The sequence below is a fragment of the Mus musculus genome, chromosome 7 (genome assembly GCF_000001635.26).
Source record: "Mus musculus strain C57BL/6J chromosome 7, GRCm38.p6 C57BL/6J".
Taxonomy (NCBI): Eukaryota; Metazoa; Chordata; class Mammalia; order Rodentia; family Muridae; genus Mus; species Mus musculus.
This window is the reverse complement of record NC_000073.6, coordinates 138,846,322-138,871,037: the sequence shown is the minus strand read 5'-3', so window position 1 is coordinate 138,871,037 and position 24,716 is coordinate 138,846,322. Positions and strand designations below refer to the sequence as shown.

Genomic DNA, 24,716 nt, shown 5'->3' with positions numbered 1-24,716 from the left:
CGTATTATATTTCACTGAAAAACCTCTCAAGCCACTATCTCAAAACATAGCTGTGCTCTGTTCCTACCCAGGTGCCACTGTTTGCACTGAGCCCACCATTTAAAGTATCAATGATCAACCCAACAGGTGAAGAATTAAAAAAAAAAAAAAAATCAGTGTGCTCAAGAAATTAACTCAAGAGGAAGATTCACCAGCTCCACTGCAAGTGTCTCACTGGTCACCAGCCACCTACCTACAGTGTCACCACACCAGCAAATACTCTGGATTCTACCACAGAAGCTCAGCTGGCCTGGGTACTTCTCAACAAAAGCTCTACTAGGAAACCAAATGTGAGCTTTTCCCTCAGCACCATCTTATGACCTTGGTGAGACTGAAGAATCCCATTTTCAACAAGTACACAGCAACTAGGACCACTACCACCATTATAGGAAGGGAAAGCCTGTTACGTTTGAAACAGAATTCTCAACAGCTGATAGAACTGTTTTGGATTATTTCTGAAAAGTACTGGAAGGGTTAAAGAAAATGCAGCATATACCCGTAGTGCCGTAATTCTAAATGGGTCTCGAAGTCGTCCATCTTCATCTTTCAAGTTATAACCTTCTGCTCTTTTATCCCGTTCACTTATTTTCCATAATTTAATAGTTTTATCTGAAAATAAAAACCTTATTCTTTATATTAAAAGAAAAATCATAAGTAACAGTATCACTATCATTTGACCATTCTAGGAAAGCACTGCCTAGGCTGCCGTCTAAGCTCAGGAGGCCGGGGGTGGCTCACTGGGTAAGAGCAGCTGATTAGCAAGCATGAGACTCCAGGTTCACATTCCTAGTCATGTCCCTAAAATCTAAGTGCTGTCTGGGGTTATTTAAAGGAGTAAGAGACTGACAGTGGAGGACATCCAATGGCTTCCTCTGGCTTCCAGAAGCATGCGTACGTAAGTATTCACTACATATATGCATATGCACCATATACACACATACAGAAACTAAAGATGTAAACAAATATATGAAATAATACTGGTCTTCTATGCAGAATTTGAATTTTCTAGCTATTGTTTTCAGCCTAGCTGATAATTCACCTTCTCCGAAGTTTAAAGCAGAAACAACTTCTCGAGTTATTTAAAATAAGAATCCATCCACACTAAAATTAAAAATAAATCAAACAGTCATTTACGATTCTCACCATTTGTAGAGAGTAGAAAATGAGCAGCATTCTGTTGCGGTAACCACCTGATTTTATTAATTTTTTCTTCAATTTCTAGACTTTTCAAATAGTCAAACTCTGGCTCATGACTCTGAAAGGTACTGTAAACATTGTACTCTCCCCTAGAGTGAGCGCGGCCTTTATTCTGCAAGGAAACATGATAGCTTCTTTAATGAAGGCAGATAGATTTTGACTATCAACACGAGCATTAAATGATCACACATTTTTAAGTTAAAAAGGTCTTGACTCAAAAAACTCTTGACGAAGCTGGCATTAATGCACTTGGAAGAATAAAGAACGCGCAGGCCTTTTCTGCACACTTAAATCTTTGTGGGACACGACTAAGCCTGTCTGTGAATTTGCCCCCTTCTTCCTCCTTTTTGTTTTTAATTGTCAAACTGGTCCCAAGTCCTCTATGCTTACAGTCTAACCAAAGTTTGAGGGCCCAAGTCCTACCTCTGGTAGCCCCGCCAGTTAACCTTGGCTACCAGTTCCAGTATGCCAGTACAAAAGAAAATGAGGCAAGACACAGAGATTTAATGTGGCCATATCAAGGGAAGCAGGTAAGTCTAATGGCTAAAAGCTTATTTTTTGGTACTGATATGAGTTTTAAATTTTAACAGAGGGGGAAAAACCTGAATCAAAGTGCAAGAGATAAGTGCAGTCGGGCAGTCTTAGCCTGGGTGTTTTATCTAGTAATTTCCATTCTGGTTCCGACTGCTGAGGAGATGGACTGGCTCTCAGGAGGTGCTGGATTCTGCTCCATGGTGCAGCCTTGCCCTGTGGACGATTGTGCATGTCTGGGGTGTAGTACTATTAGCTCTGCTGTTCCCGGAATCCAAGGTTAGAGACAGTGACCTATCACTGTGATTTAATCTTTAATGTGTGTATGCACACATGGAAGCAGGTATTCAAATACAATAGATCCAGAGGATGCCATATTCTCATGCTCTTTATACCTGCCTTATGGACCCACATAAGATAGGAATGCTTTTTAACACAAATATATTTTTTAAACATTTATTTATTATTATATGTAAGTACACTGTAGCTGTCTTCAGACACACCAGAAGAGCGTCAGATCTCATGGTTGTGAGCCGCCATGTGGGTGCTGGGATATAGAATGAAGGCAGCTTAGGAGTACTCACAGGGAGAAGATTTCTTCCTCATCTACCAAGGTAGTGCTTGAAAAAATATTCTACATAATTACTGCAACAGGACTGAGTGTTAAAGAAAACTGGATACTGAAAACTATGCTTCCTTTCTGGTTAGCAGTATGTGCAGCATTGTAGTGATGACACTCGACTGTGGACTGTGAAGCACTGACCTCTTGTTCCCGCTGGAAAATAACAACTCTGCCACCTTTGTCTCCTGTTGCAAGAAGGTCTCCAGAGTAGTTAAACTCAACGGTGGAGATGATGTCGGCTGTCAATAGAAGACAGAGTCAATCACAACTGATGTTTTTTGTGAGGATCAAAAAATGAACACATACAAACTTTCTCTCCAGATAAACATTCCATGAAAATGTATATACTTCTTGTCTGCTTTATGGGTCTAAGGTAGAACCCGCCAGTACATGGGAAGTCTGAGTCTGATTTCACTGATCCAATTTACCTCATAGTTCTGTCATACAGTAACTTGGATGCTTTTATTCAAAAAATAAGATAAGAATTTAGAAAAATAATTTTTAAAGGAAAACAAAACACCCCAGGTGGCTTTAGAAGAATGGTACCTAACTTTAAGGTGCATACTTGATGTCAACTTTTAAAATAAATGCTATTTTTTAACTTGTATGAATGTTTGCCTGTAGGCATGTATGGGTGCCACATGTACGCAGTACCCTCAGACAGCAGAAAAGGGTACCATTTCCCCTGGGACAGGTGCTGGAAACTGAGCCAAGGTTTTCTACCAGAGAAGCCAGTGCTCTTTAGCCACTGACTGGCCTCTCCAGCTCCCTAAATTTGATTCTTACATAGTAATAGGAATGTTTTAATATTCATATAGAAACTTTTTGCTAGCCTCTGTGCAACACTACAGACCATGGCCACCCTGTTCAAGACTGACAAACTGCAAGGCTTGAAGATCTTTCTCAGCCCCAAGGTGTAGGAATAGTCTGTGCAGTAAATAAATGTTGTGCATGCCACCCCAGGGGAAGGCAACGGGTGGGGGACAGGGTGGTATGCTCCATGCATGTGAGTGGGAAAAGCTGTCATATTTCCAGACAAAAATCTAGGATAGACTCTGGAGGATAGTCTTAAGCATTTCAACTGTGCCACCTGCTGCCTGAATAAGAACAAGGCTCGGATACTCTGAGGCAGTGTGGCATATCCTGTGGACTACATCTGCAGTTGATTTGCCAATACGGTCAGCTGATACTACTGTGAGAATGGATGGTGACTCTGCACGTAGGTGGACACTGTAAACAAACGCCATCTGTCTGGCACCAGACAGATGTGGGGCAGATGTGAGGGTGCCCAACACCCACAGAGCAAGGGTGATAAGCAGTTATTCTTCAAAGTAAAAAGGGTGTCGTCCTGTAAATTTATTAAAGTAAATGAGCACACGGGTATATTAAAGTCATTATCAGGAAAGCCAAGTCTGGTATGTCTACATAGACTGGGGAAAAGGTGTAGCTCCCTTAAAATAAACCTAACCAGAGGAATGCACCGACTAACACTGTGCTGTGATGGCCTAGCATCCGCTCTCTGACGACCGGGGTACGACTCAAGGCACCAAAAGCAGAAAACTCCTGACTGTCTCAGGGATTTCAGCTTGGCTTGGTCTGTGGTGTAACCTGCTCTAGCTGCTGCCTATCCATTCAAGCTAGTACTCTTGTCTGGACCTGACACTCTTCCCATACGTTTTACCTGGATCTGGTCTTGTCCTTTGCCCCTCCAGCTCCCCACACCTCACTTCTGTAGCTTAACTCTGGAAGCATCTCCAGGAGGCCCACCTTTGGCTTTGCCCTCTTACTCCTCTGCCTCTCTACCTGTGCTTTTGTTTCTCAGGCTTCTCTGCAATTCCTTGAATTCTACTGGGGCCTCTCTAACCTCTGTAGCCATTCTATAACCTATATCTATGTAGCCTCTATAACCTACGTATATGTACAGAGGGATTCCTACATGATCTGTAATGCACGATTCGAGCAATGCTATTAGTAATTAATTATTAATGACATCAACTAAAGAACCAGTGACTGCCTTAGCTGGCTGTCAAGGAAACTACTACAACTTGTGAATTTATTGTTATTCAGTACACTCTGACACAGTGGAAAGGCAGCAATGCATTTGCCTGTATTTCTGACAGAGCCACTCTTAGCACTGCACAATAGCACTAATCAAATAGTTGCCAGAAGATTTCCAAAGACACCTCAGAGTTGGCATGACTATATCAGTACTGCCTGCTGACCCCATTTCCTCAAAAGGCTTCAGTTGGATGTGGTGTAAGGACAAGAATATGTCCCCCACCCTTTTTGAGAGAGGGTCTCCTGTAGTTCAGACCGACTGTGAGTGAACGCCTGATCCTCTTGCCTCCACTTCCCAAGAGCTGGGATTACAGGCCGAGTCTCCATGCCCAGCTGAGTTACTTTTACTAGCAACACCTACCCACTCCCCACTCTGAAACTGGGGCCTCATGTATATTAAGCCACACTCCAATCTATCACCCTAAAATTACCCAAAATAACTTAATATGCTTGAATGAAACCAGAACTTTCTTTACTGGCACCAAGAGACTAAACCTATGATATTCATACTCAGAGGATATACAATATTATATAATTAATAGTGTTAGTTGTCAGTGATTTTCAGATTAATTAAAACAAGCTGAATCTTTTGAAAGAGGAACTCCTAAGCCTATCAGTGCTGAGAAATAATTTTCATTAAGTCACAAATTATGTTTGAGTCTAAAATTGGAAATGTTCTTTGTAATGGTCAGATAAGCTCGAAAGCTAAAATATACACATGAACTAAATGTGAACAAATTGTAAAACCAGTAAAATTTAAATGATTGGCATCTACTCATTGCGATATCTTTTTACAATAAAAGGTGTTACTAGAAGGAAGTCAGCTATTTCTAAATTTCCACGTTTGTTGAGCTTATTCACTTTGTCTATTGTGCCCACACACAACTCCTGGCTATAACTTCACTGTGTTGGCACAAAGGGGCCACTGAGGCTCTTTGTTGTGAGGTGGTGCTCTGGCTGATACCAGAAAGTCTTGTTGGATATTTAGATCACTTTATTGCAGACAATTCAGTTATTTTGAGCAATGTCAGACTTGAAGCCACTCCTATGCCCTACGTCCAAATAGCTCCAGTTAGGGGAACATTCCCTGGGTCCATCCCATTTCATGTTCCTGTGACGCTGGGTGATGGGCTAGCACCCCCATCCTGACCCCATGATACCTCTCAGAGATGCCAAAGCAAGAATGCAGAAGACAGACAGTTCTCCAAGACCACTTGCTCACAGAACTGTCTTCACAATGGCCCTACTTTTAAAACAAAAGCCACAACTCAGGATCTGCAGATGTGAGAAAAGTCAACCAAACAAAGCAAACACTTAGAAGAAAACAAATGTCCACTAGTAAAGGATCCATAGTGACCACTAACATCTTTAGCCCTGTTGTCTACTAACAGCACTTACTGTGCTAGTGTCATTGTAAGCTGTGCCTGGGAGGCAGCTACTGTCATCCTGGCCTGTCTGAGAAGGCACTTTTACCTGAAATGTAAGCAGCCTAAAAACTGCAAGGCGCAAGGGCAGAGCACAAACACAGCTGGAAGATGGGTTTCAGTGGCCCATGGCCCAGTTGACAGTTCTAAGATGAGAGAGAAAAGAAGAGTATCAGAGGGTTAGGACCAGAGTCTCCTAGGTGCAAAGGTCTGCAGGCCAAAGGGCTGATGAGCCTGCTACAACCCAGGCATAGGTGCAGGACAAGGACATGTACACAGAGCAGGAAAGACCCCAAAAGGAAGCAGAGCTAATAGTAACACACAGTTTCAGGGAGATGGATGAATACTAACCATCCTTAAAACTTTAAGAAACCCCCCCCAACAATTTCAACTTAAGATTCTTTACCAAGTCAAGTTTTAATTAAAGTTGAAAAAAGGAAAAAAAAAAAAAAAAAAAAAAGGTGCCCTGAAGGCAACTTAAATGTCCACTCAGGAGAACAGATATATACGATATATAATCATTACAAAAGAACGCCACAGAACAATGAAAATGACCAAGTAACTAGCATCCACAATCAGGATAAAAAGCAGAAGCACATACTAATAGTGTTAAGATCACTTATATCAAATTCAAAACCAGGATGATTGACTATGTGGGTGGGTGGATGGGTGCTAGGTGGTAACTATAGCAGTGTTACACTCCAAACCAAAAAAGTCCTATTAGCTAGGTCAGAGCTGGGGTGGAGCCATGTTGGAGAGAGGAAAGTCTTGGCTGTGCTCACTCTCACAGCAGAAGCTCCTGCTGTGTGGTCACTGCTGCATGCCTGGGCCTAAGCCACTGTGCACATCTATCAAGCTACTGAGTCCTGCTTACGCCAGGTGGCCATCTAGACCCTTAGGCCCATTAGTTGTACTCCTCCAATCTGACTCCACTCCCCACATTGCAACCTCCACCTCCTCCAAGGTTCTCTGTGCCTCTTTATTCTGAAACCCAGGAACATTTGGAAGCCATTAACCTCGCCTTCTCCAACCCTGCTCACATAAGCTCAGATTTCCTTCATCGCCTTCTCCAACCCTGCTCACATAAGCTCAGATTTCCTTCAACCCTTGGATGTTCTTGCACAACTGCTCCTACCTTTATCTGTCACTGACTGCATTATATATACCTTTGCTGACTTCAAACTACCACTGGCACACTAGACCCCTACAGTGTTACAGATTCACTTAAAAACATACTAGAAGGAAACAGCCATGCCTTCACCCCTAATCTTCTGCAGCAATATTCTTATCCTGCAAGAACTTGATCCTATGATGACCCCCTGAGGGACCAAACAAACCTTCTCTTGTTTCTCATTGATCTTCACAACTCCAGAGGAGAATGCTTAGTTAAGCAAGTGTCTGATCTCTACTGGCTTTGCCAGATATCTTGGCCAAGCATTTCTTAATTCCCTCTCATCTGAGGGCTCTTTACTCTCAGTATTTCCTGAACAGCTCCTGACTATACTGCTCAGAGCTTGCCCACTGAAGTTCACTTAAGCCTTGGCAACCATTAGCAGATCAACTGTCTGGCTTGTGAATATGCAAGCAGCAGGCTGAAGGGAGGACATTCCCTTCCTACTCTGCAGCATGTATTGAGGCAAACACATGATGCAGAGACTTATAGGACAGATGATTCTAATAAAGAATCTCCAGGAGAAAAAAGTCATCTGAACATTGGCACTTTCTCACACGCAAACATCTGTAAGAGGAAATTACTACATATTCACAATGCAAAGTATTAACTGCTTTTCAGTTATGCAGAGTTTATTGAGGATATCAGGTAAGCCAGGCAATGCCCACATATTCTGATATAGTCATAGAGGACTGGGAAAGAACACTGCACAGAAAAATAAAAATTGTTCTACCAACAGATGCATGTACACAGAGTTTCTATGTGGTATTTATTTGGGGTAGAGGGCAGGGAATCTCATATCATCCTGTCTCAGCCTCCCAAATGCTGGGATTACAAGAGTACACCAGTCAGGCTAATTTTGTCTTTTTTAAATAAAACAGTTATTTTATTGTATGTACAGGTGTTCTGCTTGCATGTGTGTCTATGTACCATGTGCATGCCTGGTGCCCGAGGAGTTCAGAAGAGGGTATTGGGAACCCTGGAACTGAAGTTACAGGCAGTTGTGAGCTGCCATGTGGATGCTGGGAATTGAAATGAGGACCTTAATCACTGAATCATCTCTTCCACACTTCTAACTTTGCCTTTGGATATAGATCATCCAAAGGCAAATGTTATCTCTGCTCAAAAGGAAGACATAAACTGAGACAGCAGCTAGCCAAGGTGATGCTTACAAGCAATTCCTGCAGACAGGAGGACTACAGAGAGTTCAATGTAAACCTTGGCTCCATGAGACCTTGACTCAAAGAACAAAAGAAAACAACCCCCAACACAAAGCAATAGAAGTATAATCCTCCTTCAAGTAATTTAAAAAGGCAAACCAACTATGTAAGAGATGTTTATAGGAACACTGTAACCCCAAAGCACCCAAAATCAAGTTTCAACTGTGACTAGACTATATTTAAAAACAAAGAGCTCTAGAGATGATGTTCTGTGACACTACAATCAGTTTTGAATTATATTCCATAAGTTAACAGAAGAAAGGCTTGAGATATATTACCCCAAAACAGGAAAGTAACAAGGGACTAAATTTTAGTTTCTGTTAAAGGAACAAATAAAATTTTAAAGAAAGTATACCCAAGAAGGCAAAGTTAGCCTAACAAATGGACACAACTCCATGTAATATTATATAAGAAAGTTAAAGGACACAATCCAGTCATGACCACCAATGCAGACAGCACATCTGACACATCCAGAACCTTCTCAGTGACAATAAACTGAAAACAGTAGGGAACTTCTCCAAACTGTAAAAAGACTTCTACACAACCACACAAGAGGACACTTAGTGGCTAAAGTCTGAAGACTCTTCTAAGATCAGAAACAAGGATGTGTGGGTACTCGCATGATGTCTAGTACATATTTTTCCAAAGGTGCTGGCCAAGGCAACTAGGCAGGAAAAAGAAACTGTTCACAGATGAGGCTGTAGTGTTTACAATCTTAAAAACATCAGGGCTAATAAATGAGTTCAGCTAAGATTCAGGATACCAAGCCAAAGCAAAGTTCACTTCATGTCTATAAAGTAGCAATGAGCAACCCCAAAACAACAACAACAGATTTCTATTTACTATATGATTGACAAATGTAAGACATATACACAGAAATATAATGGTATTGTGAAATAACAATAAATAAAGGATCGAAAGGCTCAAGCTTTCTTATTTCAAAATTCACTAAAAAGGTACAAGAATCAACATTGTATGTATGAGACTTGCACAAAGACAGACATATATATATATAGTCTTATATTTTGGTCAACCAAAATAGTGAATCTGGACACTTATAATACAGAAATCATGCATACTATAAAATAATTTTATATGAAATAAATTTATATTTTGTATTTATTTATTTGTTTGTTTGTTTTAAAGACAGGGTTTCTCTGTATATGTAATTGACTGCCCTGAAACTTGCTTTGTAAAATAGGCTGGCCTTGAACTCAGAGATCCACCTGCCCCTGCCTCCCAGGTGTTGGGAGATGCAAAGGCGTATGCCACCAACACCCAGTTTAAAACAAATTCTTAAAATATCTCAAAGCCTTAAACACCAATGTTACAAAATTCTTTGAAGAAAACAAGCCGGCTAAGAGGATGGCTCATTGGATAAAGTGCTTGCCATGCATCCATGACAGCCTTCGTTCAAGCCCCAGAACTCAGATAAAGCTGAAGAGAACCACTCTATAAAAAAATTATCCCTGCCCCCAAAAGGGGCGGGAGAGATGGTTCAGTGGTTAAGAGCAATGGCTGCTCTTCCAGAGGACCTGGGTTCAATTCCCAGCACAAACATGGCAGCTTACAACTGTCTTTAAGTTCAGTTTCAGGGAATCTAACATCCTCACATAGACATACAGGCAAAACAACAACCAATGTGCATAAAATAGATAAATAGATAAATAAATCATAAAAGAAAATGAACGAAGCCAGGTGTGATGGCACACACCTTTAATCCCAGCACATGGGAGGCAGAGGCTGGCAGCTCTCTTGTATATTGAGGATCAGCCTGATCTACATAAGTTCCTGGACAGCCAGGGCTACTTGGTGATAATCTGTCTCAAAAAATAAAAACAAACAAATAGAACACTAGGAACAAACCTCAGTCCTAGTACACCTGGGAGATGGAGGGTCAGGAGAGCAAGGTTTAAGGACAGACTGAACTACATACGACCTTTACAAAAAGAGAAAGAAAAAGGTCATTAAAACCAGGCAAAGTATTTGAACAAATAATTTTCAAAGTATGTCAGTGCTTAATAAGCATAGGAAACAGTGCTCAATAAATAATCACTAGGGAACTACAAATCAAAACTACGAAATACTTCACAACAATCAAAATAGTTAAAATTAGACAATTAACAAAGACTGATGAAATGTGGAGAAACTGGACCCACCGTACATCCGTGGTGAAATGTAAATAACCGTTCTAGAAAACAGTTGGGCAGTTAATAAAAGATGTTGAACATGGCCAAGGACCAAACAAGTCCATGCGTAGGTATAGGTCAAGAGAGTTAAAAATGCATACCTACTACATCTGTAGACGATTCCTAACCTGCATTATTCATAGGAACTGGAGGAGGAACCTCTTTAGGTAGTGAGTAGATTAACACATTGTAGTGCGCCCATCAGTCCATTTGACCACTGTTTATTGGAAAGGGAAGGAAGCTGATGTGCCTTAGAACAGGGATGAACCTCGAGAATACTACCAAGTAAAAGGAGCCAGATGTGAAAAGCTACATCTCACGTGACTTTACGTATTAAAGAACAGGAAAACCCATAGAAATGGGAATTTCTAAGCATAAAATGTACAATGATTTATATAGCTGGGGTGGAGGGAGAAGGGGGAACAAGTATTAAGTGTTCGAGGCCAGTAGTGAGGACCAGTCCCACAAAAGGTATCATTTAGTTTCAGCTAGGCACAGTTGTGTGTGCATCTTTAGTCTCAGTACTCTTAGTTCCAGGCCTGCCCGGTCTAAAAAGAATGTTCCAGCAGAGCCAGGCCACATAGAGAAAACACATTTCAAACAAATAAACAAAAAAAGATGGCTATGATGACTACAAACTCTATGAAGAGATAGATTTTATGTAAGTAGTTTATATTTCTGCAAAGCTGTTATAAACAAAATATAAAACAAATTGAATCATATTACTAAAAGGGCCTTATAACTTAATTTTCACTAGCATACTATAAAAAGTTCACTCTTACTTTATGCTTAATTTCATTTGTAGAACTTCCTTTTTAAAATGTGTGTGTGTGCGTGCGCGCGGGCGCGTGCACATGTGTGTACACATGGTGTTCATTGAAAATCAGAAGACTTGTTTCGTCCCTTCTCTCTTTCCACCATGTAGGGCCTGGAGATTGAACTAAGGTTATCCAAAAAATGGTAGCAAACGCTTCTACCTACTGAATCATCTTACTATCTGCTTAGAAGTTCTATCAGTGACTTTGAAATACAGCAGTCATGGCAAGTCTAATTTGTTAGTCAGCAAAGGAGCAGTGGTACTGCCCTGTAATACCTGTGGTCTTAAGATGCGAGTTAGTTACAAGCTAGCTAATTGGATGCCAAATTAGAATCATGAAGTCCATTGTCTACAATAACATCAACATTCTTACTATACTCTTGAACATTAAGCATGTATTTTTCATATATGTAACATTCTACCAGAGCAGATCCCAGCCCATGTGGGATCACCCCAGCCAGAGTAATCTTTGCTTTTTAAACATGTTTGATCATACAATTTTAACTCTTACTGTTTTTGTACAGACTTATAATTTCATTTTATTCTCTCATTTACTTTCTCTGACCTATTGCCCAGGCCATGTTCAAATGTTCCTGCTCCAAGTCTTCCCATGTTTTCTACTTTTCTTTGCTCCTTTCATACATCAACCATGCCATGTCAGCCATACTCACAACTCATTACAGGACGTCTGTACTGGGTCAGTCTAGGAAGACTCATAACTGATTCCCTGCAAGGCCCCCTCAACATGGCATTCAATTAGCTACCTAGTAAGTGCTGACATTTTAGGACCACATGTATGTAGAGCAATGCCACCAGTGTTATGCTAGCTAACAATATCTGCAGTGAGGAGTCACATAAAATCACTCACTTTTCTTCAGGAAAGCCTCTCTGCAGGTGCTGGGATAGTAGTTCAGGTCTGTAATCCTAGCACCAGGAAGGTGGGGGCGAGATCCCAAAATGCAAGCCATTCTGGGTTCCTTGTCCCAAAACATCAAGGTCCTGTGTTCAATTCCAAGTACTATGAAATTAAAAATTAAAGTCCTCTTCACTCTCTCTTTCCTGTACTTTAGACACAGCTAGATTACCATAACGACCCTGAGATTTCCTCATCTATATAATAGTCATTATTTTGAGGACTGTACTAAAAAGAGAAACATCTCATAATTTCAGGATGGACCTTTAAACCTGATTATATTAGCAACACAGGGCTGCTTATCTTTCCCAATTGCTTATTTCTTATTCTTCATCTTTATTAACATTCACTAGAAATATATCTAACCTGGTAAGACTCTTCCATATACTACACATTGAAGTATGTTTAAACATACATGCAGGAATTCAAAGTTCTGTCCAAATTGAAGAAACTGTACAAGAAGTAAGTTTGCCAACTGATATCAATTACACAAAATACATTAGGCTTATCAAATTTCAGGTAAAAAAATTACCAATCTTTATTTATCCTGTACCTTAGAAAGAAACCGAAGTTACTTTTAATTAGTTCACACAGTGCATCAACATCTGTACCTCAGACTGACTTTAAGGAACACACTTGTCCGAAAACAGAACTTTAACTCGAATAACAAGTTCTAAGAAACAGTGTAGCAAAAATATGTCGAGAACTCATGCTTTCAAAGCCCTCATCTGATTCTGTCGTAAAATGGGAAAGTTGAAGGAAGTGCTGATGCCCCAGCAGAGACAGTGGGAAGAACAGAACTTCACGCAGGACCCTAGAGGCTGAGTAGAGGATGCCTGGCAGGAGTGCAACAAGGGGGAGAAAAGACTGCTCAAGGGCACAAAGGTCTGGCTGGGGATAATGAAAAATCAGGAGGTACAGGCAGCTGAAATGAGCACACAGGCCCAAGATGCAGCAACTCACGAGGCTGACTTGAGAGCAGCCTGGTCTATACAGTGAGAGCCTGACTGGGGAAAAGACAAACAAACAAACAAAACTTCCCAGCAAAGTGAGAATTTAGCCGAAGACAGAGGCATACATCTACAGTTCCAGCGTCTTGGGAGGCCGAGGCAAGATCATTGGCTAACAACATCTGCAGTGAGGAGACCTGAGGCCAACCCGGGCAATCAGCAAGAACCTTCACAAAATAAAAAAAGGCCAAGGATGTAGCTCAGCAGTAGAATGCTTGCCTTGTATGTCTAAGGCCCTGGGTTCAATCTCTACTCTCTGAAGAAAACAAATGAAATGACAAATGTAGACAGTTGCTTACTCTCTCACCCAAATTTCCCCCTTCACAGAAGGGGGTCTAGGTCTATTACCCAGACCACAGAAACTATTACAAAAACATTCTAATGATGTACACTGATTACTTTTTTAAACTGTTAAATTTTGATTTTTTTAAAATAAAAGGTAAGCAAACTGAAAACAAGCTAAACATTTTCTTAGTGTCTGTTTCAAATGAATGTCACCGTTTTAATATCTGAATTTATCAGGATTCTAAGCAGAGGGAACATTATTTCAAGGATCTGACATCTTGAATGCTTTTTTGACAACTGCTTCGCATCCTTCCTGGTACAATACACAGTAGCACAGTCCATGTAGGGAGACATTGGCACTGAGTGGCGTCAAAGTTAACACGAGAGGAGATATGGGGAAGTGTAGGAGAAGGTCCAGAGAAGATGATCCTAGTCAGTGTGCTCAAGCAGAAACTATCTGCGCACTGACTGACCAACTCACGCAGGGGCAAGCTCTCTAGGAGTTCACAGGAGATCTACCACCTCCTGGCTATTACCAACAATCTCTGAGTCTTCTGGCTGGCCTTCCCTCTTTATTATAAAACAAAAGGCACCTTGGTGTGCAACAAAATGAAAGAGATACAGAATAAGAACAAAAGACCTCTTCCATCATCACCACAGGTGACATCCTGCCAGTAGCATCCTGACCTTGGCATTTACCACCATTTACACGGGCTCACTGCTTGGAAATGCTGTCACTCAGCATACCATGCTGCTTTCACCAAGGATGAAGCATGACTCAGCTCCCTGCTTCACTGCTCTTAGAGGCAATTAGGTTTCCCTGTTCTGTTCTGCAAAGCACCTCTTGGTGAAATGCTAGCACATTGCTGTAAGCTTCTTACACATGGAACCGTGGGATCTCATGCATTTTACTTATTTATTTACACATCTATTTATAACAATAATAAAAATTTAAAAAAACTTAAAAAATTAAAAAAAAATTGAGTAAAGTATAGTCCTGGTTGTCCTGGAACTCTGTGTAGATCAGGCTGACCTTGAACTCAGTGAACTGTCTGCCTCTGCTCCCCCAAAGTGCTGGGATTAAAGGCACGTGCTACCAAGCCTGAGTGGGGCCTCATCTCTTCAGACAGGTGTCAAACAGCCCTCTAAAACGTAAGTGAAGAGAGCTCTAAAGGCAGGCAGATGGATAGAAAAGACTGTATATGGCCATCACTTGTAGTACCAAGTATAGTCAGTCTGATGAGTGAGGTTACCTATATACAAATTCTATGCAGCTACCACGAAGGATGGCCTGGAACAGAGGGCGACTGAGCCCATCTGAGCCTGACCATGAGCACAGAGTTACCTGACAGCACTCCCGACTGGAACACCTACAGCTTCCACAAGTGACCCACTCACTCTTCCTGGGAATCAAGTTCCTCACATGGGAAATGACATTAACACAGTAGTTTTAGCTCAATGGTTGTGGCCAGGCGGTAAGGGGCCATAAACAAAGTTTCCTGGTAAGGGACCTCGAATTATATAGTAATAGGCAAGCTATAAACAGAGTATGGAGTTCATGAGAAGAGCTGATGTTTATGAAAAAAAGAATAAAATCATAAAATATAAACAAATACAAAGGATGGCTGAGAACACACACACACACACACACACACACACACACACACACACACACACACACACACACACAGAGTTAATTACAAGAGGGGACCTAGGAGGGATTCCAGGACTACCAGAGAACACAAGGAGAGTCTTTGTTTTTTCAGCTTCTCTGAAGCTCTACCATTTGGCTTTCTATTAATAACACTGTATTTTTGTGTTCTGAGACAAAAACAATAAAATCTAGCCAGACAAAAGGGTGTGGTTGTTCTTTAAACTTGCCTGGTCCTGGTCATTCCACTGTTAGCAGCTTCCTGCATAGCAGTGGTCTTCAATGCTTGGTCTGTGGAACCTTCAGGAACCCTTGGAGGACCCAAGGGTCCAAGCTGTGTTAACATGTCACATTTGTGATCTATAGTCTCAGTGTTGTCCTGTGTGTGTAGGGACCCCAAGCAGCCTAGCACCATGGTGCAGCAGCAGCCCTCAAGTCCTGCAGGACATCCATGTGGCAAAGAAAAGGCCAAGAGCCAGTTTTCCTTAGGACAGACACTGGATCACTGACTTTCACTCACTGGACCTGCTCCTCATTCTGCACAAGGCCTGTCCTGTTTCTTTGTACACAGCTGTCTCCAGGAAAGGCACCTCATTGCCACTGTTTTCATAGAATGCTATCTTCTTTTGGAATGGCTTACCAATACTGGTCATTCAGATTTTGACATGTGGTACAGTGTTTTTGTTTTTTAAATGAGGAGTCTCTTACTTCGGAGAAGATTATGGATAAAATCCGGGGACTGAAGACATGGCTCAGAGGTTAAGAGCACTGACTGCTCTTCCAGAGGTCCTGAGTTCAATTCCCAGCAACCACATGGTGGCTCACAGCCATCCGTAATGGAATCTGATGCCCTCTTCTGGTTTATCTGAAGACAGCTACATTATACTCATAATAAATAAATAAATAAATAAATAAATAAGCCTGCCCTCTCCGGGCTTCAGAGCTCCCCGACGGGAGGAGGAGGTGGTGGTGCATACCTTTAATCCCTCACCCAAGAGGCAGAGCCAGCAAAATATTCCAAACAGAGAATATCCCTCATGAGGATGGGTAAAAAAGACTTAACATATATTAATATACTAAAAAAATCATCTCAGTCGGGCATGGTGGCGCACGCCTTTAATCCCAGCACTCGGGTGTGGATTTCTGAGTTTGAGGCCAGCCTGGTCTACAAAGTGAATTTCAGGACAGCCAGGGCTATACAGAGAAACCCTGTCTGGAAAACCCAAAAAAAAAAAAAAAAAAAAAAAACCCAAAAAAACAAAAAACAAAAACAACAACAACAAAAATCTCAAAAGATGTACAAGTGCCTGAAAACATTCCAAATACACCCACCATAGAAAAGTTCAGCAAAGGCCGGGTGGTGGTGGCAAATGTCTTTAAATCCCAGAACTAGCAAGGCAGAGGTAGGCTGGTCTCTTTGAGTTCAAGGCTAGCCCAGTCTACAGAGCTAGTTTCACAACAGCCTGGGATACACAAAGACACACCCCTACCCCCCACCAAATACCCAATGGCTCAGATTCCAAGGAACATCTAAAGAGCAAAGCCTTGACTAGGAGCAGAGCAACCATCATTCCTTACAAAGAGTAATGGCTTCTGCTTGAGGCCAGATTTGCTTTATTAACTTCAGCAAAGCAAGAGACCTAAACTGGGAACAGATCTAAGGATCAGCTAGCTGTATCTTAACTAACCGTTTAAAGGTGGAGGACAATAAATAGTACTCTTCACCAAACCTGTTTCAGAAAAAACCGTTGTTTATTAAAAGAGCAGTATGTAGAGTGAGCTAAAGTGAAAAAAAAAAAAGAAAATTAAGATGTACTAATTTCAAATACAGTAAGTATTAATAGGTCTAAGTCACACAGACAGAAGTTCTAAAAGTCCTCAGTTAAGACGCCCGAGAGTCAGCAAGGTGGCCAGCAAGGTACGCTGTAAAGGTGGCTATGGCAGCAGCAGGACTGCTCATTTTGATGAGCTGCAGCTACTATCCTTCCACCAAGCAGGTCTGAGGTCAGCAGGCATAGGCTTGCACTCACATCTTTGCACAATGCCTTTCTATGTGTCCTGCTTTTCTGTACTCTTGACTGGCATTAAGCTGAAGAAACAAGCATGACACAGGACACTGGCAAACAATGTCTCACCAAGTGAAAAGGCAGGGCAGAGCGCAAAGCCTGAATTATTTACCATTTGGCCCTTTGTTGAAAAGTACAAATTCCTTAGAGTTTGACTTTTTCCCTAGAACCTGTGCTCTGCCACCCACAGCCATTCTCCAAAGTCCAGAGTGACCTTCACACAGTTACAATGTTGCCATCTCTAAGGCTCATAATCACTAAGCACAACTCAAAGCCTTTGGCATGAGATTCAAAGGCTATAGCATTTTTACTAGCTGGGCTGGCCTCTTGCTTCTCAGCACATTCCTGCCTGCCAAGGGGTTAAGTTGGGTTCTCAGAAGGCCTTGCTTCTTATACCTCTCCTCAAGCCACCCTTTGTTTCCTTCTTCTTGTTGTGCTCTGACTTTCTCTCTCCATCCCCACCCTCTCTGTGCTGTGATCGCTCCTCTCCAGTTCTCCACACAGCTTAGACCTAGCAGGGTTGCAATACCTTACTCACTGACTGAATTTGATTTCTTCAGTGCACTGTGGCACTTCTTTAGCCCCACAGAATTCTTCCTTTTCTGTGTCTCCCACAGCAGCACAGGGTCAGCTCCTCTATGTTGCACCCTAGGTACCAGATCCTGTGTCCCTGCTTGCCAGAACTTTTCAGCTTCTCTGGAAATACATCAATTCTGTGATGGTTATAGGTGAAGCCCCCACTTTCTGAACAGGGAAACAGAAGTATTCTGCTAAGTTGACACAAGCTATTAAGAAGGTAAAAACAGGGTTTGCACCTACATCTCTGCAGTGTCTTTCCATGTATTCTTCCTATTCTGATTGGCATCAACCTAAAGACACAAGCCTAACACAAGACATAGGACATGCCAAACAAGGTAAAAGGATAGCCCAGAGTCCAAGGCCAAGTGTGAAGAGCAGCTAGACTAAAGATCTACCAACATGGTGCAATTTGATGGAAGGACTGGTGAAGTATTGAGAATAGACAGGAAATGAAAAGAATAATCTAGAACAAAAGAAATAGGAGCAATGGTGCAAAGATGGTGAGACTCACAGGTTAACAGTGAAAAAAATCAAGATGCCAGGCCCAGAAGACAGGATTCACTAACTGCAGAGGTAAAAACTAATCTATACTTAAACATAGCTAAAATCAGACATTTCAAGCTGGTTATTTAACATCCAGCTCAGTACTTTAACTGGTAACAAGAGGACTGTTCCTGCCCCCCCACCCCCTTTGATCACATATCCTTTGGTGTGATTTCTAGACAATCAAGGCTCAGAAAAGGCCTTTATAACTGGCAACTGCTGGACACACTCTGAACCCACAATCTCCCTTCAAACAAGAACTCTTCACATCAAGGACTAAAGACAGTATTCAATTGCTATGGGCAATCCAAATGCTGTGGATAATCTTACAAACAACATGATTATGTAACTGGGACCTTGGTCACAGCTTGGTCATAGACCCAACTTTAAAGATGCAAGTAGCTGACTCAGTAAAGATGAAGAACTACAGGGATCTTGGGAGAGGCAATGTCTGATCTCGCGTTCCAAGCTGAGGTCCACTGCAAACTCAGTACTACTTGATCACTTGCTTCATCGATGCTCTCCCCGAGATACTTTCCTAGAGGCTTTTTATCAATGAAAATGCTGCAACAGAGTGGAAAACTCATATTGGAAATAATTCAACTAACCAAAGACCTTGTGCCACTGAGACTTCAAAAAAAAGGGGGGGATGGAATGGGGAGAAAGACCCATGATAAGCACTAATGTCCATTTTTTGTTATGTGGAAATAGTCCTAACACATAAAGTTTATGACTAAGTGTTTCTTCCCTGGTACCATGTTCTCCACATTTTATTATCTCTGAAATGGGATGTATCTTATGGTCAACAAAACATAGTTACCTCTAGACTTCAGCCCAACTTCTCTTCATTCTGTTACCTTTTGGGGTTTGTTTCTTTAAAAACACCATGTGACCCCTAAGGGGAGATTATCTATTATCTTTTTATTTATCCCAGATCACCCAGCCTGTTAGGTCACTTTTATAACCATGAAGGTTCACCCTGGAGTTAAACATATAGACTGTTAGTTTGACTTTGTATTATTTCCTTAGGGAGAAAAAGATTAAAGTTGAATTCAAGGCAATAGACTAGTTCACTGATGAAGAAGAAAGTATTACGTCAGGGCTGGCAAGACGGCTCAGTGGAGAAGACGCACTTGCTACCAAACCCAGTGAACCAAGGTCAATCCCTGGAAGCCATGTGCACCATTCCCCTAAATTGTCTTTGATATCTGTTTTCCAAATATAAAAGCTAAAAAAAAAAAAAAAAAAAGGAAACAGGTTATCCAATTCCATGTGGTCAGTACTAAACACAAATATATGGGCAACATTACTAAAGAAAAAGAGGTCTGACAGGCAGTAAGGGATTGGACTTGGAAGGGGATGAAGGTATAGAAATAATGTAAATGAAGAAAAAATTACTACAACAAAATAGTTAAATAAAAAGACGAGACATTTACATTTCCAAGCTCTGAAATGAAGGAACCAGATGTTATCCCTCTGGTTGATCTTGTAATCAAACACACCAAGTTCAACATCAGACTCTCTTTTACCAGTTCCCCCATTTGTTCTGGGAAAACAAAACAAAACAAAAACAAAAAAAAAAAAAAACCAATACACACAAAAAGAATGAGGATCCGAGGTTCCCTGTGAGTGAGCTGACTGTAAGTTATTGTTATGCAGGGTTCCAATTTGACTTTTCTATGATGCCTACTTTTTAAGTTTGAGAAAATGACATAACACTTGAACTCTTATTACTGACCTTATTTTATCTGATAAACAATCCTTTTTAAGGCAAGCTATTCTCCTGTGTTTTCAAAGGGTTAAGTTCAATTGCTGGAGGTACAATTTCGGCTAACAGACAGCTGGCTCCTACAAGGCGCTTCCCCAGGGCTGGCTAAAACACAGCACACAGTAAAGCACGCAGGCCTTCGAGACAGGGAGCATAGTTTCATACCCCATCTCTGCTCTAGTATAGCTATGGAGCTGAACTGACCACTCTTTGGTGCCTTGTTTATGCATCTGAAACTGGGATGAACAGCCTTCAGATGGGTAAAGACTGAACTAACTGGCACAGGTAGTGCCTCTGCACAATTTCTGGAACACCAAGTACCCAATAATGTTAAGTATCACTGCTTTTTGGCTTGGTCCTGTGCAAGGCCTAGGAAAGGGAGTTAACAGCCAGCCTTAAGGACTCAGTCTACCAAGCACAAACATGAAAAGGTTGTAATGTCATGCAGTGTTCACTAGCAGAAAGCATGTTCAGGGACAGAGAGCAGAGGCTGGCTGCAGGTTACTGCACACCACAAAATTTTCCCAAATAGAGCAGTGAGTGAGCATTCCTAAGCTCAGTACTTGCAAGTCCCCTGGCCTGGCCATTTTGTTTCTTGAGTCTTTGTCTACTCTCCAGCAGGGGAAGGAGAGCCAATCACTCCCTCAGCCACCTGCACATCTGGGCATCAGCATCACAATTACTAATCTCCCTGTGAGCTCAGTTTGCTCCCATTTTCAGGTATGCAGGACTCATTTACCACACAATGAAACCATGACTTTCAGCCAAAGAGCTGACCTGACTCAGAGCAAAATCTAATTCTTATATACATAAAAATAATGCAGCAAACTGTCTACAGTTCACTACTGTATGGGGGTGGGGGTGGGGGTTATTAGATTAAAAACACGAAACTCAAACAGAGCCATCCTGCTCCGCCTGGCCAGCCTATCTCCACCCTGCCCTCTGTCCCCTAGACTCTCTGAGTACTGCTTGCTAGGTCAAAAGACCTCAGACTTAATGTCTAGGGCACATCTGACTGCTTATGCCCAGGACTGCAGAAAGACAAAACAGGGGCAGGGCTTCATGGAATTTTGCAGAGCTGAACATAAAGCCTCACAAGCTACAAGTTTCAACACATACATTTTGCCATACCTTAAGACCTCAAATCCAAACATCAGCACACGAAATAAACCCCTTGAAATGCCACCTCCTAATTATCTCTCCCCAACATTCCTTCTTCAAGCTTGAGTTTGGATAAGATTGGGTCGTGACTCTTGTTGGTACAAGTCCTAGCTGCCAATGACTGCCTTTGCCCTTTTCAACCATCACTGATAAATCCAACAATATCAAAGCTCTGTCTAGCTGACAAAAAGATGGATTAAGAAGTAACAGAAAGCGGTGAACGCATACAATTAAAAAGAAAAATACAGGTAATCGCATGATATTATACACACACACATACATACAAAAGACTTGCAAATTAAAATTTTAATAATATTATACACACACATACATACAAAAGACTTGCAAATTAAAATTTTAAATGCACTGAAAGTTTTACTTAAAAAAGGTTTAAAAAAACCACAAAAAGAGCCGGTGCGGTGGTGGCGCACGCCTTTAATCCTAGCACTTGGGAGGTGGGAGGCAGAGGTAGGGGGATTTCTGAGTTCCAGGACAGCCTGGTCTACAGAGTGAGTTCCAGGACAGCCAGGACTACACAGAGAAACCCTGTCTCGAAAAACCAAACCCCCCCCCCCCCCAAAAAAAAACAACCCACAAAAAGCTTGGGCAGTGGTGGCACATGCCTTTAATCCCAGCACTCAGGAAGGCAGAGGCAGGCAGGATCTCTGAGTTCAAGGCCAGCCTGGTCTACAGAGCCAGGGCTACACAGAGAAACCCTATCTTGAAACAAAACAAAACAAAAACAGGTAAAACAAAACAATACAATAACAACAACAACAAAAAAAAACCCACAAAAAGTTCTAATCAGTTTAACACAAGCAACAAAATACTTCTGTTGTGGTTTTTAAGGGAAAGAATGGTATTTTCCAAAGTATAAAGTCGGTTTAAATTCATTTAACTGATCAATAAAAACCAAACCAAACCACATAGAAACTCAAAATTAAGGCAGCCTAATCTTCCTACACTGCTATCACAAGTAGGATGAATCACAGGAATAAGGCTGACCTGTCACCTACCTGGCACAAGAAAAATGAAACACAGTAATACATTTTATGCCAATACAGAAGAAACAAAATCAATAAACTATGCCACATAAAAGTCACCTGACTTCAATCTGAAACCATTCACCTCTGCAACTTTTGGAGAGCAGTTTCACAGGCCAAGATGACCTGTTCCGGTCTTGTCCCTGGGACCACAGGCCTCCAGATGTTCTCAATGGTCATGAGTCAAGCCAGACACTTCCAGAAGAGACAGGGTGGAGGAGCAAACAAGAAGCAGGACAGGACATCTGAGGAGCGCCTGCTAGTGAGGAGTGTGGGTGGAGTGAACAGACGTCTTTAAAAGAAAGTGAAAGCCCATGGTTTATTAGACACTGAACGAGTTGCTTTGAGTCTAATATAAAATGCTAATGTCAAATCTCTAAGAATAAATCCCACAGTCTTCACGCTCTCCTACTTCCCTGTCTACCTACAATGATGGCACATTTAAACTGTGATCAGGGGAAAGAAGGCAGCAGACTGAAGCTTTGAGGATAAGGAACAGTTTTATGGAAAGCTGGGCTTTGATTGCAATGCTTGCCAATAATTTCAGAATTTGGGAAGTAGAAGCAGCAGGATCAAGAATTCAAGGCCAAAGTTGGGCACAGCAGTTTATGCCTTTAACCCCGGAGGTCAGCCTGGTGCACAAAACCAGGGCTGTTCTACAGAAAAATCCTGTCTCAGAAACAAACAGTTCAATGCCAGCCTCAGCTATATAGGGAGTTTGAGGCCAATCTGAGGTACATGAAATTCTGTTTCAAAAAACAAAAATAAACTGTAAGTGGGTGGATGAGACTGCTTAGCAGGTAAAGCCATTCGCTGTCAAGCCTGATGGCCATCCCTGGGACTCACGTGGTAAAAAGAACCAACTCTGCTAAGTTGTCCTCTAACCTCCACACGTGCAGGAGCACGAACAGGCAGGCCTATGCTCACCACACACACACACACACACACACACACACACACACACACACACACACACACAGTGTGTGTTTGAAATCCCAGGACTTGGCTGGATGGGACAACATCAAAAAACAAAGTCTGGAGAAGTGACTTTAAAGAGCAGTGTGGGAAGAGAAAACACTACTCAGTTAAAAAAAGAAAACCGCCACTACTGTAGCGCTTCAGGAGACCCCATGACAAATAAGTTCCTCTTGCTCAACAACAAGAGGTGGAGATCCAGGGCTGACCGACGTCTACCTGGCCAGAGATTGGACTGGACAGACTAGCACACCTACGACCACAAACAGGGTATCCAGAGCACTCGGTGCTCCATCCCGTCCTGAGTCCAGTCCAGCATGGGCCCCCGGAGACTGATAACCCTGCATGGTTCTCCTTCCACCTTATACGGGTGCCAGGGAGATAGATGAAAGACCCTTTATATTGCATGGGCTCCCACATTAGTGTCTGGGACCTGATTTACCCCACAGGGCCTCAAGATCAACTGCCATGCCCCCCTATCTCTCTCCTTTCACAAAAATGGACCTCACCTCACCCCGTGGTACCAACTCCTAGCGGAATCCCGGGGTCGCTGCCTAGTGTCTACAGTCCTTTTTCTTCACTCCGTACAGACGCTAGTGAGACATGCATTTAAGATCGTTATACACCCCAGACTCCAAAGACCTGTGGCCGCATCTTCCTTACATGGCTCGATACCTCTGCCCCGGCCTTACCTTCTTACAGACCCTCGAGGCCGGCGTCCACGGTCGTCTCCCCATAGCCTCCCGAGGCTGGCCTCCATGGCCATCTGTGCCCACCGACCCCTGAGGCCGGCGTCATGGCCATCATCCCCATAGCCTCCCAAGGCTAGCGTCCACCGCCGTCTCCCCAACAGATCCCCGAAGCGGGACTCAGCCGCAGTCTCTCCCCAGCCCCGCGTCCGCAGCCGTCTCCCTACGGACACCCCTCCCTCTCTTCAGCCGCTGGCCGGCCGAGGGTCTCCCGGGACAACGCCGGTCAGGCGGGCAAAGGCGGCCGCGTCCGGACCGGCGGCTGAGCGAGCATGACCTTGCGGGGCTCGGGGGTTGGGGTGGGGTGTCGGTCGGGCCTCACCTTCCGCCACGTCCTCGTCGACAGCGCCCTTCACCTGCGAGAAGCACCACTGGAAGTCGTTGCCGCCCGCCGGGCAGCCGCCGCCTCCAGCTCCTGCAACAGAGCGCGCCGTCAGGCCGGCCCCGCCCCGCCCCACCACCGTCCAGTCCGCCCGCCCGCCCCGCTCGCTCGCTCGCGCACGGCCCTCACCTGCCATGGCGCGGGCGGGACGCGCCCAGCCGAGCGCGGCCGACCGAGGCGCTCCGAGCGCTCAGCCCCGGCCGCCACCGCCGCCGCCGCTGCCGCCACCGTCGCCGCCGCCGGGGAGGGAATTTTTTCCCCTTTTCAAAATGGCGCCCAATGCCCGTCGCCCCGCCGGATGACGTCATCCCCCTCCGCCTCCT

General features: G+C 42.9%; 1 protein-coding gene across 10 annotated transcripts in view; it reads right to left on the bottom strand.

Annotated features, from left to right (window-relative positions):
- The window catches only part of Ppp2r2d (protein phosphatase 2, regulatory subunit B, delta), a 36,708-nt gene extending 12,020 nt beyond the window's left edge, over positions 1-24,688 (bottom strand). Inside the window, exons 1-7 of one of the 10 annotated variants that reach the window (XM_030242763.1) lie at positions 24,334-24,426; positions 22,373-22,579; positions 10,129-10,201; positions 5,921-6,017; positions 2,531-2,628; positions 1,183-1,348; positions 536-648 (exon numbers count right to left, since the gene is read on the bottom strand). Coding sequence is in view for 2 of the 10 variants with exons in the window: in NM_026391.2 (NP_080667.1) it covers positions 536-648; positions 1,183-1,348; positions 2,531-2,628; positions 24,334-24,426; positions 24,523-24,529 (477 nt within the window). In the remaining 8 variants the exon portion in view is untranslated. Of the gene's footprint in view, positions 1-535; positions 649-1,182; positions 1,349-2,530; positions 2,629-5,920; positions 6,018-10,128; positions 10,202-22,372; positions 22,580-24,333; positions 24,428-24,522 lie in introns of those variants that run through there. The other 9 variants (XM_030242762.1, XM_006508015.2, NM_001347618.1 and 6 more) reach the window with 9 other exon arrangements.
- Positions 24,689-24,716: the final 28 nt, after the last annotated feature.